The sequence below is a fragment of the Acartia tonsa genome, chromosome 14 (assembly GCF_053477335.1).
Source record: "Acartia tonsa isolate MP-2025a chromosome 14, ASM5347733v1, whole genome shotgun sequence".
Lineage (NCBI taxonomy): Eukaryota > Metazoa > Arthropoda > Copepoda > Calanoida > Acartiidae > Acartia > Acartia tonsa.
The window spans coordinates 17023620-17040435 of NC_137273.1; the positions used below are offsets into that span (position 1 = coordinate 17023620).

The window sequence follows — 16816 nt, forward strand, 5'->3', positions numbered from 1 at the left end:
TAATTTTTTTGATGAAATATTCCTTTTGCGGTTTCGTATTATTAATAAGTGATGTGTATTGTAATTTTTTTCTAAATATTATTTTTCTAATTTTGTCAGGGGTGTATATTCTGCACAAGATTCATGTTTCCCCCCCCCCCCCTTCATCATATTATATTTTTTTTCTAACGATGGGGAGAAATGAGAAAAAAATTTGTAGGTAGGTACTTTTTTTATTTTTCCCCCTTACGAATATTTTTTTTGGGCGGGAATCCCATGCAGAATATACACCCCTGCTAATTTTGTTGGACGGACGTACGGTCAGAGAAATCACCAAACCAACCACGGGGGTTGGTGCAACTTATGTATGTCTGTTCGAGTAATATTAACTGGAATATTAATGACTGCATGATCCAGTCTCAGCTTCTCTAGCGTTCTCTTGATTATTTGTCCATTCTTGCCCAGAATAAAAATGGCAGGAATATTCACTTTTCTGCAGTTAGATACAGAGATGAATAACTGTGTTTTGAAAACTTGCTTAGATGGGGATGGTGGTTCATGTATATCAAAATCATTACAAACATAAGATGATTTTGATATATCTTTTAGTTTTCATTCATAAGAGTGAATTAAAGTGGAACATCTGCCATAAAAAGGGCAGGTTCAAGTAACAACAAGCAAGATCCTATTAGGTATGTAGGTATGATGAGATAAAAATTTTGTATATATGATGTCAGGTCGTGGTGCTCAAGCCAAATGTTTTTCATTCCTATAGGTACATACCTAAGAATTCTAAAAGTAGTCAACACAACAAAACTAAACTTTTTAAAGATAACAGTTTTCCCCAAATGCACAGTATAATATTGTTTATCTAACTATTCCTGTTGGTTGTATCATCAACCATTGAAATATAAAGGTCATCATTCTCTTCGTCTGTGTCTGTTATGATCACTCCAACGGCACCAGCCTCCTCTGCTCGTATAACCTTGAAACAGGGTTCGGAAATAAAAAGAGCACTTAGCAATATAATATTAGAAAAAACATGACTTTAGCAGAAGATACCTGTTTTTTTCCAATGCCAGGCACATGAATGCAATTATATTGTAATTTGTCAGGCCACTGAGAGAAATATTTATGGTGGAAATGCCAAACCAAATAAAAATGCTAGAATCACAACCATGCAGAGTTAAGACTACCTAGAAAATTTCTTGCAACAAAAAATTGACTCGGTGCTATTTTTAGTAACTTTAGGTAGGTAGTAAGTTAAGTATTAACATAATTCTTTTCTTTCAATTATAAACCAGTACTAAATTAATATAACTAATTTTTCCGAACCCTGCCTTAGATACAAATGAACAATCGCCTCTGTCGATGAAAGCAATTCTCCCCTCCACCTCTTCATGATTTCTGATATACCCGCACCCGCAGGGGGGATCAGTGGGTATTAGCTCAGCTCCTATGAAAGTTGTGTTCCATCCCGGTGTAAAGCTGGACGGATTTGCCTGCAAATAATATTTTCTTGCTGTGACGTGAAAAACCTTAAATTCATAAATCCTACCTACCATATTTTATTACCTATTAATAACAAAAATCATATTTACTAAAGCTATAAAACACGATTAAAATAAAATATCTGCTTTATGACACGATAGGGCTCAAATCTTATGTTGAGTTGTTGACACATCTAAACCTAACAGAGGGTAAAATAATAACATAAGCGCAAGAAAGCTATCCTTAGAAACTAGGACCATAACATGATAGTTAAATAAGTCATCATTGATAAGTACTTTTTTTATTATTTTTAAAATCATTTCTTTTCGTCCTTTATCTTTTTATTACTTATGTTTTTATGTTTCTTTTTAATGGTAATAGAACAGATGGATTTTTACATTTTAAGTAACTCATAACCAGCCATCTTAAACTTAGGATCATGGAAAGAAAATGAAGTAGTGGATTTCGTCGTATTTTACAGTAGTCTTTCTCCTATTTCCGTGAAAATACGACGAAACCCGCTACTTCGTTTCCTTTCCATGATCCGAACCTTAAAACCTATAGGTGTATTAAGCTTAGTCATTTTTACAGTATATTGAACCATATTAGTATTTCACGTCATAGCTAAGAAAATCCTGCCTTATAAGTAAATGCCAGCTCTTCTGGCTCAGATATTTCAAAAAATATATATTCTTTCAACAAATGTTTATATTCCACTTCGGTCATAAAATTATTGAATACTGGATCTTCTCTTGAATTCACACCATTCGCCAGGCATGCCACAAAAACAATGCAAGCTGCCAAAATATGTTCAATCATTAATTTTGACATTTTTTAACAATGGTCATAACATTTTATTTTCTGAAAATAAGTAAATGGGCATATAAATATATATATATTATATTTGAAATTACAACACTAAAACTTATCAGTTTCATATTATGTAGCGTAGGTCCTAGTTAGTCTATACCTTAAAATTTTAAGGACATCCACATTTTAAGAAATTAACTTCCTTCACTACTAGCGAATATTAATCATAGAAATGTTAGAAATTGTTTAATATAAAGCTAGGAACCTCAGTTCCATACAAGGTTGTTAAAAATTCGGGTTTTTTAATCAAAACTTCGACCCAACCTGGGAACCCGCAAAAAAATTTGTCAGTGAAACCTGGATTTAGAGTTAATTAGACATGTCAAATAGGGGCTTGAAAATGAACTATACAATGATGAAAACTTAAATACAATTATAATCAAAACAGAAGAGAATAAATCTATTTACCTATTATTTTTTAAATGTTTTTTTTCTTTAAAACTTCCTATTTCCAACTTCTAGTTATATTATATACAAATTTAGATAGAAAATATTTAACTAAATGCAAAAAATTATTGTTGGAATCTGTATTATATAATTTACTACGAACCTAATTTAGTAACCCAAAAAAAACCGGCTCGTTTTTTTATAACCTACCCAAAACCCACAAAAATAACCCGGGTTTGGGTTTTTAGGTTAGGTTATGGGTTAACAACCAAGGTGCCATACTTAGTGATTTATGACGGCGATAAAAGTCAGCAGTGTTGCGCGCCATGGCTCGGCCTATGATTTTAAGGGCAGACAAACCGTACAATCTTGGCGTTTGCACAGCTTCCAATGACCGATAATCTGTCGTGTACTAGAACAATGAGGTACGCCGCAAGCTTTACCAGCCTGACATGTAGACACGTGGTTGAGGACATCTTTCATGGTCCTACAGTGCGGCAGCACACACTGCGTCACCTCACCTCCTTGTCCATTAGCCGCGGCCTGCTCACGTTCACGACGTCGGCACTTGTGGGAGTGCATCACTAGCACCAACTGTTGCTGGATAAGCCTGAGTTGTTCAAGATCTGCCATGCCTGCAGCCACGCCCCCAGGACCACCGGGACCACCCATCTGGTGGACAATACCGCCAGGATTATTACTTATCATATTTCATCTATTTATTGAATTCTAAAAAATTATGTGTTAAATTTTCCAGTTTAGTTTAGAACCAGTTTTAGCCTAGGGAATATCAATCGAAGCCATACTAAAAAGGAGCATTGTTTTATTATTTTCAAAAACTTATCATTACATTTTAATCCCAATATATAAAGCAGTTATGTTTTTTTTTGTCCAATTAAGGCTAAAGATATCTTAGAAAATGCTGGTTTAATTAGATTAATTGTACTTTTCGGGGAAGCTTTATATATATCTTAGGGCGGTTTAAGGCTACTTTCTTTACCTCCCCTAGAGGCTAAGGGCAGAGCAATTAGTTAATATTTAATAACAAGCCTGAAATACGTGAGCTTCGTCCATTCAACAAACTTGCTTCAATTTGCTGAACCACAATGCTCCATTTTTCTCAGTATAATATTTCCTTTCAAAAATGAGGCAAATAAATGTCTAAGGTCTGAAATTAAACAAGTTAAAAAACATTTCATGTATGCAAATATAAATAATATATCTTAATTTTCATATTTAGACCATAAAAGATATTTAAGATTGGTTTCTAGAGATGTTTCTTTATAAGGAAAGTTTGTCGTAGTAGAATGTTTACACAACACAAAGATAAATGCGGGATGTAAGAATTTGCGGCATTTGCGCTCAAAACAAGATTAAAATGTCGTCATTTTCCATTGCTGATAAGGATTAAAGTCTTTAAGATAAACAAAAAAAATTATCAGCGAAGCTATAATATATTAAAGCAATTTACTAATATAAAAATTTAACTGTCAGACATAGGGTCAAATTTAATTATTTATAAAGCTGTTGATTTATCAGTATTGCCCTTGCAGACAAATTCAGCATAATCTATCTAAAATACATTTTTCTAAAAAGTTTGATTTCCTTTACAGCATCACAGATAGTCCGACAGACCAAGAATTGGTATATTGTCAATAGTCTTTATAATTAGCGAAATCAAACAAAAAATTAGCATGATTAGCCGAGTATTTCATATATTCATATAGAATATCCATATCTTTGAAAGCCTAAACGACAGACTAACGAACCAAGTCGTAAAAGGAATCTATAAAAAAGGAATCAGCAATCTCTATAAAAAGCAGCTGTGCAATTCACATTTTCCCCATATCTTTACAGACTGATGGCAGACGGTCAGATATAGATAGTTGTAGAGTAGCATTGATATTTAAACAAGATATACATATTATTTTACACATTTTATTTTGGTCGAGTAGCTTACAATTTTACATTTGTATAATCATTTTTAAAAATGTATCACACGAATTTGAATAAGTAATATCATTGATTTAAAGAAGCAATTGCTTTTCCCAAAAGTGTCTTTAGAGTACTAAATGAATTGATAATAAGGTGATAGGGGCAATTTATTTCCTATGCTTAACTCTTTCTGGAGCCCCAATCCCCTCGGGGCCTATATCTGAGGTGTCATAACGCTGTTGGGGTACCCAGTACCCAATATAAACTAACCCAACCCTGACATAAAATAATACACAAATAACCCCCACTCACTTATTTTTATATATTACAAGTTAAGAAAGGGGTTCTGTGATCGACTAGGCACTGCGAGGGAAACCACTACAAGTTTTTCCTAACATAATTAGTCAATGTGGTGGACTATGAATTAATCTTCTCCTAAATTTTGAAGCAAAATCTGTTATCAATAACGATATCTGATATAATTTAATTTTAAATCGACCAAAAGTTTTTCATTTCTGCTCCTTCTTTTATCAAAAACTTTATATTTTTCAATAGAATATCCAAATAACTCAAAGTCTAAAACAAATATTCATAACTAAAATATTTATTGTTCTAATGTAGCATGACTGATAGACCGACGGACCAAGTAAATTATATTCTGGATGCTCATTGGTATAGGAAATCTTCATAAAAGAACACTGCCGTCTATCTTGAATAGTAGCCAAGAAATCAACGGTTTTTTTTACAAGAGGACAGTGGGACATTTCGAGTTATAGAGTAGCATTGCTACTAAAAAGTGGGATGTAATGTTTTAAAAGGTTCATAACTATGATCCCCCAAAATATAAACCTTCTCTTGACCTACATTTAGTTTAACTGTAAAGGAGAATCCTCCCGGTCCAGCGATTAGCTGGATTTTTTTACACACAGACAGACAGAGAGACAAACTAACATCCTGTTACTTTTATATAAGGACAACTTGATTTGATTATAATCTCAGCTAATAAATATGCTTTTTAGGGAAGCTTTATTTTTCTTCTTATTATGAATATTTTTCCTGGCTCGTATATCTTGTATAAATGATCAACCAACCTAAAATATGATTTTTATAGGCAAATCAAACTAAGGACAAAGGATGTCCAAGCTTTTATTAGGAAGGGTGGGATGCATAAAATCTCATTAGATTGGGTAATTCAAGCATGAAGGGGGGAAGGGTAAAATGGGGCGGCGCGGAGCACTTGAAAAATATTTTTTTAAGGAGTTAAATCCTACATGATAACTAATTCATAAAAACAAGGCCCGAAGCGCCAGTATTTTTTTCATAGTTTAAATAAAAAAAATGTGGGGGGGGGAAGGGGGGGGGCAATATAATAAATATCCCCATATCTTAAAGAATTTAAAAGTATTTTGGGTAAGTTTGACTACCCCTCCTCCCCCAAGGAATTCCTCCACCGCTGAATCTTGTGTTACCCGGCCCCATTTTTTTTTTTTTTTGGCGGGGGGGAGTATTAATAAATATGAAAACATAAAAAAAGAATTTAAAAGTATTTTGGGTAAGTTTGACTCCCCCTCCCCCCCCCCCCCCACCCAAGAAAGTTACTTGCCAAAGTGGAAGCTTTTTGAATTCCTCTACCGCTGAATCTTGTGTTACCCGGCCCCCCAAGTTTGTATTTCTAAAACAAGGATAAATATGTTCATTAGTTTTAAAACTGTTTAAGAGCGAAGCTTTTCTATAATTAGGGTCGGTCCGTCCATAATGGATAGCTTTTTTCGTTAATTTAGGCATGTTAGAATTGTCCTATCGCTTTTTAAAATTTTGCATGGTGATTCCTTTAGTAGTTAGGTACGATTTAGAAAGCGTAGCAACTCTATAATCATTACCAAAATTTCTGTACGTCCATTTTAAACATGTTGATTTTTTTTACTTTTTTAACAACAAATTTTTTTGTGATCTAATCATCCGATTGATCTGATTTTTGGTATATTGATTCCTGGGACAACAAAGTATAATGTTATAAGCGAAGCAACTCTATAATCAAGTCCTAAATATGTAAGTATGTTTATTAACATTATCCTGTATAAAGCAGTTTTTCAACAAATTTACTTACAATTTTGCTTCGACTCTTATACATTTATACTCTGATTATTCAGTTCTGACACTGTATAAGTGTTCATGTCCGTTTGTCCTACCGTTTCAGTGCTTCGCTTTTATGGATGTTGTCATCCTTGTTCAAAACAAAATCGAACAAGTGTTTCTGAATAGTCTTTTAAATTGCTGAACAATCCTTATATAAAAGTAACAGAATGTCTGTCTCTTTCTTTGGATATCGCTAACCACTGAACCGATATGATTCTCCTTTAAACTGTAGCTTTTCATAGGTCTTGGGAAGGTTTATAACTATTTTGGGGGAAAGTACCACTTGTCTGTAAAACATTCCTCTTTTTCTTACAATTACTGTCACCTATCTGATATAATATACAGGGTGCGGCACATAAATCCGGACTTTTTCTAATTTGTAAATAAATTAGCATAAAATCGTCAATTTTAAAGATTTTATCGAATTTTAAAAACTGAGAGGCAAAATAGGTATATGACTATTAGATTATTCAATAAAACCGCCGCTAGCCTCAATTACCGCCCCTACCCGCCCCCTGAACCGCTCGCAGGCCCTGGTCACCATGACCTTGTACAGGCTGGCGAAGTTCTCCTTGATAGTGACAATGGGGGAGGTCTTTGTGGTATAGGCACGTCTATTGGTGCATGCTTCAAAGTAGCTGTGGGTCAAATAGTCTAATGGATTAAGATCTGGGCTGCTAGGAGGCAACATTTCCCTAGGGACGTGAGTAACCGCAGGATCCAAATTCCCATCTTTCAAGCTACTCTTCGACACGGCGGCTCTTATCTGGGCCACAGTTGAGCTAGAACAACGTTTTATACCTTTTTGGAAATGGCATGAAGATTTAGCTAGGGTTGTCAGCGCAACCCATAGTCTAAAATGAAATTCAAGGTTCCATATGGGCCCCTGTAGACGAGAATCGTGAAATTTTCAAGATTTTTGGCGTTTTTTAACAACTCACAATCTGCCACGTGTCAATTTGCCGGAGTACTACGGCCAAGACAGCTTGAAAAAAGAACTCTAGTAATTTCTAGTACCCAACTTATGTATCTAACAGTACCTTCAGCAAGTTTCATGAGCAACCTGCGCACTTCGAATTTGCCTAGTTGAACTTATGTGCTGCCAGCTCGTAGCACACGCCCTACATCGTCCAAAGATTTTTAAGGGTAAAAAGGTCATTACCTAAGCTTTTCATAGTGGGGTCAAACGTCCTGGTCGGTCAAGTAGTCTTGGCGCTTTAAAAAAAAGTCCGGATTTATGTGCCGCACCCTGTATATTTGTGTAAGAACAAAAACATCACCTTTCAAAAGTTGGATCTAAGTTGAGATTTAATTTATTTTGAAAATAAAAAGTGTCCTTCTTAAAAGTTTCCATCTTGCCTATAGCATCATAACTAAAATAAAAAACAAGGATGAATTTACACGTCAAATCGTAGCTATAGATATAAAAAGCTTTATTATTCATGCTTAATCGCCAAAGGAATGAGTTCCACTGTTTATTGGAAGAAAAATTGGCCATTTGAAAAAGCTAATTTTCCTTTGCTTTCTATCTAGGTTATAGATAATAGTCATTTCTGACATATTATCAACTTAGCGCTATTCTAATAAGTAAAATCTGAGATTCTTTCTATCTACTAGCCCAGGGGTCAATAGAAAATAGGAAAAAATATGCAGAAAAAAATGTGCAGAAAATTTGGCGCTTTCCCTCAAAGTGCCTTAGGAGCACAGAACTAACCCCCCCCCCCCCTTTCAACATTCTCAGAAATAATTGATTTCTACTGCCTATAGGAGGGTCAGGGGGGGGGGGCAACCCAGTACCTATTATAACCTTACCTAAGCTGACCATAACTGATGAATAAACAAAACCACCCCTACTCTTATTTTCAATTTATATCAAAATAAGAGGGGTGGGATTACTGAGCTCAACTAGACTCTTTGACGGAAACCGCTGAAAATATTAAGGGGTCATCTTTACCTGAAATGGCAGGGGTTACAGTTATGGTAAACAGGTCTCCAGTGGAAATTCATGATCCCATAATCCTTAACATGAATTGATATATTTATATATATATATATATATTAGTGTCCAGTAGGATCTCATAAACGGCGGGACAGTTTGTATACTCCTATATTGATCCTGGTCTGTTTTTAGGACATTTGCCAGAGTAAATAACACAAAATTTTGAAAAATGTTCTTATCGATACAAAGATCGTAATGGATAAGACAATGGACGATAAGTTTTAGTATATACAAAATTTTTGGTTGAAAAGTTTGGACACTTCTTTTTTGAAGCAACTAATCAAGATTTGATAAAGTGCCCAAAGTTTCTATAAAAAATAACGTGTTTACAAAATTTTGGGTACCAGAATTCGCCCTTACTAAAAAATATTTGTTTTTTAAAAAAAATTTTACCTTTTTCATTACATGTGTAAAATTTTTCCTATGAGTTGCTGCTAAAAGTGTGGCAAACTCTAGGAACTCAAAATCCTAAAAAAAGATAAATACCAATTACTAGCGGCACCGCCCCTCGAGGCATCAAGTGAAATTTGAAAGAAGGGGGTAGGTGTGAGTTTCAAATATACATAGTTTTAAAAAGAAAAGTAAAAAATAAAAACAAATTAGAAGGTTAGGGGATTTTTTTCTGGGGTTGTATTCTCTAGGGAGGGTGGAGGTTCCACCTCCACAAAAGTAGTTATGAACATTTTTGACCATAAAAAGCTTCACATTCATAGAGAATCATATCGGATCAGCGATTAGCGAGATCCCTTACTACAAACAGACACGCATACCATATAGACATTATGTTACTTTTTATGAGGAATAGCAGCTACGCCCCTAGCATCTAGGGGCTCTTTGTTAATTTTAAGGAATGGCGAAAGACAGAAAAAAAGCCTGAACCATTCTGAGACTTAAATCAGAAAATAAAAAGCCTAAAACCATCCAGGAACCTGTGTGAAGCATCTCTAAAATTTAGAACTCATTCGGTTGAGTAATTGTCGTAATCTTAAGTACAGATCAAAAACCTTGTGTACCATCACAGGGGATTTGCATCAATTCATCGGCCACTGTCTTATCCCTTTAGGTCCCTGAAATACACCTGTGTTTCATTTTTCTTAAATTTTGTTCTCATCCATTTCTAAAAAGTACAAAAAAACAATTAAAAGTTATTACTGGGATAAGATTTTTTCCGCCAATATTTTAGCAGCTCGTTCAGCTGCAGATGAATCTTTAATTGCGGCTGTGGTTAAGCACCTGTTTGGTTCGTAACTGTGTTTAGTGCCCTAGGAAAATGGGGATAGATGACACAGCTTTTGGCCTACCTATAATATTGACGTCATAGTAGAGAGAAAGAGAAAGGGAAGGGGAAAAAAACCCTAGTAAATAGATGGGGTATAGGGTTTTTCTTCACGTCAATAGAATAGGTAGACCAAAAGCAGTTACATCTATCCCCATTTTGCTAGGGCACTATAGACAGCTACGTTTGGTTTGCCCGGCTGTTAAACTGCTAAACAAGCCGCTTAATCCAAGCTATTAAGTTCTTCTTTAATGTTTGTTTTAAACATGACAATTTAGTATTAATATTTTTATATAAATAGAAATAAAAGGACATCACAGTGGGATCTTTTGCCAAAAAACGGGACATTAAGGGTAGACAAAAGTAAACATTAATAAAAAAGCTTGTATTTGACGAAATGATGTAATTTCTTTTGCTTTAACTCAAAAATAACATAAATTTTGCTCCTGTTAACTTCTAATGTGCATTTGGTAAGTAAGTCTGGCGGTTTTGGAGGAGCGAAGCTACCCTATTTTTAAAAAATCTATAAACCTTCATAACTTTAGTTAGGATAGGAATATTTTAACAAAATAAACGTCTATGTAAATATTTCTTCAATGCAAACAATGTTTGCGAACATGAATGTAGCGTCAGGTGCACCCAGTTCGAGTCCCGGCATTTTTAGTTAGGTCCAGTATAAGTAAAATAGGACACTAATAAGGCATGTTTTCTAATGTTTTTTTACAGATATAAATAACAATAACATAATTTTCAATACACTTTTGATTTTGTGTTAATACCTTTATTCTAAGTCTAGCTATCTTCATTTAAAGTTTGTATAAGAATATAAACATAATTGCTTATATTATATTCTCTCTCAAACGTATATTTCTCTCTCTCTCTCTGATGCGTATATAATGTTTTTGCAATATTATAATTAATCCCCGAATTTGAATTTCTGCTGAACCAAAACCAGTTAGAAATACAATTTTTTTCAGAACACATGAAATTTAGCAAATTTAATTGCTAAAATAAAAGTATTTATAAGTCATCTTTTTTTAAGGACTCCTTGTTCCCTTAAATGTCCATTAAAACCGCGAGAACGGCAAAAATCGTTAAGAATCACACCTACGGCGGCAAATAACGGCGAAACGGTTAGCCGGAGGCAAATAATGCAAAAGTAAAGAAAGTTCCGCCTCAAAAAGTTAGAAAACATTGCAGAGATGACTTTGGGCTCTAAAATGACTCCTTCCCCCTCTAACGAGGGAAAATTTCAAATTAACAAGAACGAAATTGTTCAAACATGCAATGTAAAATGCTCAATTACTCAAAAACGGCCGGGAGGCCCCAGGTTATGAAAACTGTTTTAAACACAATACATGTTGCATATTAATATTATTATTGCAAAACCCGGGGCATCCTGGCCGTTTTTGGGTAAAATGGAGAAAACTGATTTTTTGGGGTTAAAAATCTTAATATTTTTGGTGAAATTTTCTCACAAAATGTTAATTTACACCACCAAAAAAATATTTTTTTAAAAATTTTTCTTTAATTAGACATTGGTACAGGTATCTGAAAAGTACCTCAATCAAAAATTATTTTCATAAGATGAACATAAATGTATTTTTTGTTGCTTTGAAAAAATTGTGTAAAAAAATCTGGAAAATCATCAAAACTGAAAAGAAATTTTTCACCACCTTTTTTAAAAATGGCATAAATCCGCCAAAAATGAATATTTTTTAAAAATTTCTTTTCTAGCTGTCTACTTACAGCCATTATTAATTCCTAGGATAGATAAAAGTCAATTTTAAATTTTTTGGATGTCCCACTGGATCCCACTGTGGACATTTTTTGTCTGAAGTTAAATATCTCGGAAACTACTGATCCGAATTGAATGTATGTTTCAGGGAAGCTTTATAAATGTATTATGGTGGTTTTAGACTATTTTCCTGACCTCCTACGCCTCCCTCATGAGGCTAGGGATGAAGCAACTAGTATAGCCATATAGACAGTGAGTTATAGAGTAGCTTCCCTACTAGACTAAAGCTAACCTGATAAGGACCATATAATCTTTGTGCGTCAGTGCCATTTACTAAAACTTCTACAAAAGAAAAAAAACAATATTAAATAAAAATTAAGAGACAATGCAACAATCCACTTAAAAAAATGTATAGTTCACTTATATTGAAGAAAAACTTTGATTCATAACGTCTACTAGAAGTATTTAGTTTCATCTGCTTTAAAGAAAAATTTTTATGCGGCAATCTATGTACTAGTGCCTAAAGTCCTTAAAATTAGTCAATAAAAGAAAAGTTGCATTGCTTGTAGTACCCTAAGTCCAAGACAGCCCAAAATATGAATTTTAGATTCCTTATCCAATCCCTAATATTAGTACAGTTTTGAAACAATTTTAATTAAGGACAAATGGACCATTGGATCTATATCGGATTTAAAATCAATCATTGCTCTTTAAAAAACAACTCATTTCAATGATTATGTTAGGGGGTCGGGGAGGTGTTATTAGCGTTAGCACCTACTTTGAAGTTTATCTCTAAATGCAGAAACTAGTCTTTCAAAGGGATCTCTAAAACAAAATTATTATTATCATTTCTTTAGGCTTCGTTCTTGTTTCAAAAGACAAAAAAATAGATTTTAGAGAGAGTAACAAAAATCATATCTATTTATTTATTTACAATACCTGCCATACTATATAAGTTTATAAGTATTACTATATAATTATCTAATAGACAAATGCTCAAATAAAAGAATAATAGAAAAAGGATGATAACGTCAAATAGAACAAATTTAGAAAAGCTTCGCGCTCAAAAACAATGATGAAAGAGAAGGAAAGGATAAAGAGAGGCAATTATGCATTACAGACCTACTGACTAACTGATATAGTAACTTATAATTAAGCTTCGCTTCTAAAAATGTTTTAGAAATTTATACAAAAACATTACCTTACAAACATAAATTTATATCCATTTTCTCTTAAATTTAGAAATTCTAAAAAAATACAAAAATTAAATCATATTCAAAAGTTACATAATTTGTGAAGCTTCTTATTTAGGCACAGGGAAGGTTGATAACTATTTTGAAACGTTTGAACCAACCAAATCAAAATTCAATAAAAGTCCCCAATGTTGTTAAGCCAACGAATAAGAAAATGTTATTATAGAACTTTGGGGACTAGTATAGTAAACAGCCCGTAGTCTCCTCCTTACCTACAATAGTACATTAGCTTTTAAATTACTGATTTTTCCTATTAAAAGATTACTATGACAATAAAGCACAATGTGATTAAAATAAACATACAATTTTCGTTCAGACTTGTGGTAAATCAACATTAAATGACCCTCTATATTTGATAATGTTCGTTTGTCCTTTTGTTAAGCTCCGGTATTTCGAATGTTGTCACCCTTGATAAAAAGATTATACCTTCAGTCGAGTTTGGTTTTGGGAAAAGAATTTCAGCCTAAAATTAAAACTAATTAATTATGTAATAATTATTTGCGCAGCTATTCTGTAACTAGGTAAATTCATTGTCATTGGTCATTCAAGTAAGCTATGTAAAAAAAACTCCAACCTTCTGTTTTATTGACCGTTGAAAACCAAAAATTCTCATAAAATTAAATGAGATAAAAATAAAAACACCAGTCAAGTGCAGGGGCGTCTAAGCTTTTTTATTTGGGGAGGGGTAATTTGTGTTTGGGTGGGGGTAAAATGGCGCAAATTTTTTTACCTCCCTTAAATTTTTACCCCGGGGTAAAATTTGCGGGGGGGTTATTACCCCCCTGAAATCTGTTGGCAGGGGTAAATTTTTTGGGGGAAAGAAAGGTGTGTAGATTACCTGTTTATGAACTCTCCAAGGATTGGTAAAATTATGGGGCATAATCTGTAGTAAATGAGTGGCCCAGGTGGAAGATCCTTAAAATACGAACGATCATTACATGATCCTATGATATACACTAGCGGCTACGCCCCCAGAGGCCTCTAGGAGCATTTGAGGAGGGGTTGGTTGAATTCGATTGGTAAAAATATGGGGCATAATCTGTAGAAGATCCTTAAAATAAACACAAACATTGAATGATTGGTGAAATTGTGGGGAAATTTTCAATGCATGGGCTGTTTATTACACTGGTCCCCAAAGTTTTAAAATAAAGTTTTCTTATTCGTTGGGTCAACAACTTTGGGGACTTTTAATGAATTTTGATTGGTTGCTTTATTAAGTTGAGTGTCCGAACGTTTTTCAATCACTATTTGTATTCCATAGAAGAAGTAATTTTGTGTTTTAACATTGAATATGTACATCAATTTATCGGTCATTGTCAATTTGTAGTAAATGAGTGGCCCATGTAGAAGATCCTTAAAATACATAAAAACATTATATAATATCCTGATATAAAAGAAACAGGATCTGGATGTCTGTCTGTTTTTAAGCATCTCGCTAATCGCTAAACCGATATGGTTGTTCTCCACCCAAGAGAAATCAACCCTAAAAAATCACTCTCCGCAATTTTTTTACTTTATCTTTTTGACGACGACCGTTGCCTTAAAATATTTAAGACAGACATACAGACGGACACTTTGAATAATTGAGTAGCTTTGCTATTAAAAAGATTTTACTCACCAATTTTATAATTTTCACAATAAATGAAGTTATATTTTGTGCTGTATCTAATCAATAAAATCAAATAAATATCATTAATACAAAGCAGTACGATATCTATCTGTCCGTCTGTCTGTAACAGTTAGGGAGTTAAATCCATTTTTATAGAAGCAGAAATATAATCTATGATTATGGTTTGGACCCTCTAAAACTGTAATCTACCCTTCCACTTTCCCCTCTCTTGTTAAAGATATCTTCAACGCCGATACGATTTTTGAAATATAAGATTCCACTTTTGTCTCTCTTGTTGAAGATATCTTCACCAAGAGAGGCAAAAGTGGAATCTTAAATTTCAAAAATCGTATCGGCGTTGAAGATATCTTCACCAAGAGAGGGGAAAGTGGAATCTTACATTTCAAAAATCGTATCGGCGTTGAAGATATCTTCACCAAGAGAAGGGAAAGTAGAATCTTACATTTCAAAAATCGTATCGGCGTTGAAGATATCTTTACCAAGAGAGGGGAAAGTGGAAAGGTAGATTACAGTTTTAGAGGGTCCAAACCATAATCATAGATTATATTTCTGCTTCTATAAAAATGGATTCAACTCCCTAACTGTGTAAGTTGCTTTATATTTCGCTAACTGTTATACCGACATGGTTCTCCTTTACAGTGAATCAGAAATCACCCCTAGAAAAAATACAACCCCTAAAAAATGTTTTTTTTTTACTTTTTCTTTATAAATTTTATATGTTGAAAGTGGAGGGTCAACAACCCTCCCTCCCTTCCTCCCTCTCTCCCTCCCACCCGTACCTCCAATTCCCCTAGGGGCCTGCATTGAAGTATCCGCTAGAATTAGCTAAAGTAATAGGATGTTTTTCTGTTCTTCTTCTATACACGAACGTAACTAGCCTAATGAAAGAACAGCTTTGATTTTAAATTAGATTAGTTTTTTTTAAAATGATTATATGTATTTTCCTTAATCTCTTCGATAAAACATCAAATTCTGAGTTTGTAGAAAACAATATTTTTGTCAAAAATTTTAGGTATGGAAATTTTATTGAACAATTTTAATTGTATGTGTATTATTGATTTAAATGTCTTTTTATTGAAAATTTACTTTGTCTGCCCGTCCATCGGTCCGTAACGCTCTGGGGGAAATGTGATTTTCTCGGTAGATTTTTTTGTGTACATTTCCTTTACCAATGAGCATCCAGTGTATAATGTACTTGGTTCGTCGGTCTGGCAGTCATGCTACGAAAATATAAATATTAAGACATATAAAATCATAAGTGAAAGGTTCCGTGATTTCTTTCAAAATAACTATTTTTGATTCACGACCACTGAAAATCTGCTTTTAATTATAGTTTTCTTTGCCTGTTTGGGGTTTAATCAAATTTCCATATTTCATACATTTTTCCTATAGTTTTCATAAGTTTATGTTTTATCTGTAAAAAAAACTATGTATATTGTATATAACTAAGTTTTAAATTTACTAGTAGCGAAGATTTACTCTATAATTCACATTGTCTGTCCGTCCATCAGTCTGTAAATTGCTATGGGAAAATGTAATACTAATTTTCTCAGTTGCTATTCAAGATAGACAGCTGAGTTATCTTTGCGAAGATTTTTAAATAAATGAGAATCACGTATGTACTTTACTTTATCCGTCGGTTTGTCCAAAATGATTAAAGTCCCTCCGCAGATTATGACGTCATACGATAAAATAACCAATGAGTGGCCATCGTAAATTTTACCATTGGTCAATTACAGTGTGTACTGGCGTCTCACTGGCTATTCTATCGTATGACGTCATAATCTGTGGAGGGCCTTAAATCATCTTCCGGTTTGTCATTAATACTAAAAAATAAGAAATAAAGGTTTTGAAATCAATCCAATAGCCAAGATTCTTAATGGATAACACAATGGATGATAATTTGATGTACTGTACATCCCCATGATGATATATGCAGTTGTTCTTTCTGTTGATTAAAATCACTTGTTGAAAAGTTTGAACACTGCTAGTTTATAACTACAGTTTAAAATCAAAGTTAAAGCATTTGAGCCAAAGCGGAAGATGGATGCTGTCTAAAATGGTGCAAAAAATGGGGACAAATTTCAAATTGATTTGACGGGGCTGTTTATTTACGTCACAA

General features: G+C 33.7%; 3 protein-coding genes across 3 annotated transcripts; all 3 read right to left on the reverse strand.

Moving 5' to 3' along the window:
- Positions 1 to 272: 272 nt before the first annotated feature.
- On the reverse strand, positions 273 to 2329 carry LOC145305902 (PRADC1-like protein). Its single transcript, XM_080147767.1, has 4 exons — positions 2110 to 2329; positions 1320 to 1481; positions 861 to 964; positions 273 to 472 (listed from the first exon to the last, which is right to left on the reverse strand). Exons 1-4 carry the CDS (start codon positions 2299 to 2301, stop codon positions 310 to 312), a joined length of 621 nt encoding a protein of 206 aa, XP_080003893.1. The 5' UTR covers positions 2302 to 2329; the 3' UTR covers positions 273 to 309.
- A 734-nt stretch (positions 2330 to 3063) lies between these two features.
- LOC145305344 (histone acetyltransferase p300-like) lies at positions 3064 to 3435 on the reverse strand. The gene has a single exon (XM_080146961.1). The coding sequence runs from the start codon at positions 3433 to 3435 to the stop codon at positions 3064 to 3066; it is 372 nt and encodes a 123-aa protein (XP_080003087.1).
- A 2309-nt stretch (positions 3436 to 5744) lies between these two features.
- Positions 5745 to 12163, reverse strand: LOC145305346 (carbohydrate sulfotransferase 12-like). Its single transcript, XM_080146962.1, has 7 exons — positions 12104 to 12163; positions 9876 to 9914; positions 9191 to 9265; positions 8753 to 8817; positions 8079 to 8171; positions 6262 to 6334; positions 5745 to 5753 (listed from the first exon to the last, which is right to left on the reverse strand). Exons 2-7 carry the CDS (start codon positions 9906 to 9908, stop codon positions 5745 to 5747), a joined length of 348 nt encoding a protein of 115 aa, XP_080003088.1. The 5' UTR covers positions 9909 to 9914; positions 12104 to 12163.
- Between the last annotated feature and the right edge of the window lie 4653 nt (positions 12164 to 16816).